The sequence below is a fragment of the Mandrillus leucophaeus genome, unplaced genomic scaffold, assembly GCF_000951045.1.
Source record: "Mandrillus leucophaeus isolate KB7577 unplaced genomic scaffold, Mleu.le_1.0 Scaffold221, whole genome shotgun sequence".
Classification (NCBI taxonomy): Eukaryota; Metazoa; Chordata; class Mammalia; order Primates; family Cercopithecidae; genus Mandrillus; species Mandrillus leucophaeus.
The window spans coordinates 1,334,225-1,338,265 of NW_012102266.1; the positions used below are offsets into that span (position 1 = coordinate 1,334,225).

The following is a 4,041-nucleotide window of genomic DNA, read 5'->3' on the forward strand; positions in this document are numbered from 1 at the left end:
AGTTAATGGGTGCAGCACACCAACATGGCACATGTATACATATGTAATAAACCTGCACGTTGTGCACATGTACCCTAGAACTTAAAGTATAATAATAAATAAATAAATAAATAAATATATAAATAAGAAAAAGTAAACATTTTCCACTTTATCAGACCACAAGTTGAACTGAAAAGAACTAGGAAGAGTGATAGCCTTGAAGGACTAACCCATTTTCCGTATACTGCCTAACTCATTTTTGTTTGATATATAAATAGTATATGATAAAGGTTATTTGAAAAATTCTATACCTTAGAGATCACCAGTGTGTAAATATATTTTTCCATATTCTATGAGTTTAAAAACTTTATACAAGATATTGGTATGTATCTATTAATCTAAAATACTTAAATATTTTCATTATGGTCCTTGCAATTGATCTTCCTCTTTCTGCACCTTCCTTCCCCATTGAAGAAGGATCTGCATCAACCATTCAGATTACACCAAACAAGTATCATTTTTCATATTTCAATTCTATTTCATTAAGCAACCCATCTTCCTAGGTTCTTTACTAATTAGCCACTAAACCCCAGGCTTTTCTTTACAGTTCAGGGTAAATATGTGTAGCCTAAGATGTCCTAACTCCAAGGTAGGGGGAGGAGGAAGGGTAGAACTTTGTGAAAAAAAGAAAAAGATGCAAGCATGGATCAGGAGAAGAAATAGAAAGGGCCCTAGAGTCTGCCAAGAGCCCACTTTCTGGCTCACAGGTGGGAGCACAACCTTGCTAGGCAAGTCCTAGCTTGCAGACAGTATAAAATAGGAGCAGACATGAAGAAAGGAATTAATGTACTTTCCATTAAACATATCTCTTCTGCAAATGTAGTCATCCTTGATAATGTACAATTAGAGGTAGGTGGGTGTGTCACAATGAAGTCAGATAACTTTCCTATTCATCATTTTGTCAGAGCTGATAAAATTTAGAACTGACCAAGTTCTCTGTGTGTTCGTGCACTCACTGAAGGTACCAATAGCAGTGAAACTGTTCCTGTCTCAAAATGGTAGAAAGCAGAGATTTCATAAAAGTTTTCTGAAACTGCATGTCTGAAAGGAGGAGATAGGTGTTAAATCAGCATAGAATTGTAAAACTATTTTGTCCTCTTAACATGCACACTTCACTCACCCAAAATATTAGTTATGAATTATCCTAAAGAAAAAAAAAAGGTAGGAAAGCAGGTGGGTTGCCATTCTGTATAAGCAGACCACACCGCATACTCTACCTGCGCCCACCACCAGGGCTGTGGGCCCACAGGCACGGATGCAATTCAGGAGGGAGTTGGAGCGAATGTTGGAGTTGAGAAAGGCTACCACGCAGCCCAGCTTGGCGAGGCCGAACCACACGTGAACGAAGTCCGGCTCATTGCTCATCAGTAGAGCCACGGTGTCCCCCTTTTTCAGAGAGGAATGGTTCAGGAAAACATGGGCCACTCTGCTACTCCTTTTGTCTACATCCTGATAGGTGTAGATGTCTCCCTCATAGATGATGAAAGGTTTCCGAGGTTGTCTTTTGGCATGACTCAAGAATTTATCCAGCACAGTCACCAGCTCCCCTCTCTTTTCGTACTTCTTCAGCCGAATTATAACGAGCATCACCTTCACCAGGAATAAGAAGTCATCCCAAAAGTAAGGGAACAGGAGTTTCTGCACGAAGTGCAGGACGACCATTCCAGCCCCTAGAACTGTTAGCCATGACAGAAGCATGGGGACCACGGGACCAGAAGGCAGCTCCGATCTCAGCCCCACCAGCGTCCTTCTCTTCCAGGCACAGCTCTCCGCGGAGACCGCCAGTCCTCACTACTCAGGGCTTACACCTGAAGTTCTTGTCAGCTTTTCCGGGGCGGGATGGGGTGGGGAGGAATCCTGAGAAACAGAATCAGAGCTTTGCACTGAAAAGGTCGCCCCAAGTGGTGCTGAAGATTAATCTTGGGTCACTGGGCGGCTGGAGAGCAGGGAGCCTCCGACTCCTGCGAGAAACCAACACAGCCACCCTCAGGGGTCTCGGAATCTACGACCCCAGCGCTGCGCCCTCGCCTCCCAACCACGACAGCGGCCCGTGCTCTGCGGGTTCTCCAGGACTTTCCAGCCCTCTTCTCTGTGAGGGCTGGGTCAGTCCTCCCCTGATTCTACGACCCTAAACAAACCTCACCACCCTCAGAGGAAGGTCCAGGGACAGAAGCTTTTCTCCTCTCAGGTAGTCTTTCCCGCGATCTTGAGTTGGAGGCTGAATTCCAGCCGAGAAAAGCTGGGGTGACGATGACTGAGAAGCGCAGTGATTTAAAGTCTCTACGCACCAGAAACCGCGCAGGGGCTCAGGACCACGCCTCGGCCCGTGGCCGCAGGGCCAACGAGTTCCAGGACTCCTGAGCGCTGCCCGCGTCCAGCCCCGCCCAACCCCGCCCAGTCCCTCGGATGCAACGGTCCCCGAGAACTGCTCCTAGGTGACCCACACGCCCACTGGAAGGGGCTGCCCCTACCCCAGCCGCAGCTCGCACTCCGAGTGTCGAGTGTCGTTAGGCTGGCCTAGTGTAGCTCTCCTCTGAATCGCGGCAGAAGTGTTGCCCCCCTCCTTCGGCCTCCAGGCTCAGTGCCAACCACTTCCACTGGAGTGCCGCAGCTGGAACTGCCTGGGCCCCTCCGCCAGCTCGTCTCTGGGCGCGCGTCTGGAGAAGTGCGTCGCGCCGACCTGCTCACACCCCAGGGAGGAGGCCCGCGACTGGCGTTTCTGGCGGGGAAGAATGTGACAGTCCCGTGGGGGGAAACCTAGGGATCTGGAAGGCTTGGGGTCACAGGAGAACCAGGGTTGCTAGAATTGGGCGGCGCGGGGGCCCTGGAGAGGCTGGTAAGGTAGAACAGTGTCGCACAAAAGGTCACCCATTGAACCAGTTAATAACTAGAGAATGGAAAGGAAAGAACAAACACCAAAAAACTGCAGAGAGAGAGAGCGAGCGGCAGGGAGGGAGGGAGGGAAGGAATATTTATGAACTGGACAGATCCAATAATTTTTGTAAGAAAGGCATATTTGGACACATCACAAAACTGTACTGTTCTTTACAAAAAGTATTTTTGGAAAACATATTGATAGGTTGGTTTTTACATTTATATTAGAACTCTGTCGTTAGAGGACCAAGACAGTGCATTTTACAAAATCTGGCAACAATATTGATTGACAGCTTCAGTCGATATTCATATTTAAAAATAAAACGAAGTTTATAATGCTATTTTCAGTCCTTGAAAATAACAGGATTCCCCCCTCCTTGAGACAGATCATTTAAAGAATTATGTCTTCAAACTAAGGATTCTAAAGGGAGTGGGGAGGTGGAATGGAGAAGTAACAAGTTAGTGGAATGGATAACAAAATTTTATACGAAGATGAAATTGTACTAAGGATAAAAAAACTAAAGAATATTTGATTACACGTATTTTTTCTAGCAGACACCATCATCCTAGCTGTTTGCTTTTAAGTGAATATAAATGGTTAATTGCATGTGTTAAAATAATTAATAATGGCCTCAGCTTGTCAGGTGTTTCTCCCTTCTGCCTTATGTTCTGCAAATGGATTCTGGCTAACTTCAGATTCTGTAATAAAAAAAAAAAAAACCTGATAATTCCAAAGATGAGCTCCAGTTTATTCATCTGAAAATGACTACTTTGAAGTCACAGTGAAGAGCTCTCTGAAAGCCAAAGGAACATAGGCTCTTAAAGCCCTTTTCTGTAAATGACAAAAAAATGCTTTCTAAATTTACTCAGAAGCTCTGATCTTTTCGATTCAGAAATATCTTTTTAATTAAGAAATAGTATCAAGTAGCTTATAACTTGCAATGTTAGTTTACAACTTGAAAAACGTCTTTGACATTCTATTGTTTTCTCTTCTAGCTTTAGTCTACTTAAGTCACCTCCAAATAACATTTAAAGAACACAAAAGAATATGGAGCAGTTGGCCTCAGACTTTTGTAGTTTTAATGAGTAAAATCTGTCCTTCTCCAGAGGAGATACAGAAAGACAGGC

General features: G+C 44.7%; 1 protein-coding gene across 3 annotated transcripts in view; it reads right to left on the bottom strand.

The window, feature by feature from the left end:
• Positions 1–2,745, bottom strand: part of SLC27A6 (solute carrier family 27 (fatty acid transporter), member 6) — a 61,885-nt gene extending 59,140 nt beyond the window's left edge. Inside the window, exons 1-2 of one of the 3 annotated variants that reach the window (XM_011981191.1) lie at positions 2,183–2,353; positions 1,257–2,000 (exon numbers count right to left, since the gene is read on the bottom strand). In XM_011981191.1, coding sequence (XP_011836581.1) covers positions 1,257–1,737 — 481 coding nt within the window. In that variant the 5' untranslated portion in view covers positions 1,738–2,000; positions 2,183–2,353. Of the gene's footprint in view, positions 1–1,256 lie in introns of all 3 variants that reach the window. The other 2 variants (XM_011981190.1, XM_011981189.1) reach the window with 2 other exon arrangements.
• Between the last annotated feature and the right edge of the window lie 1,296 nt (positions 2,746–4,041).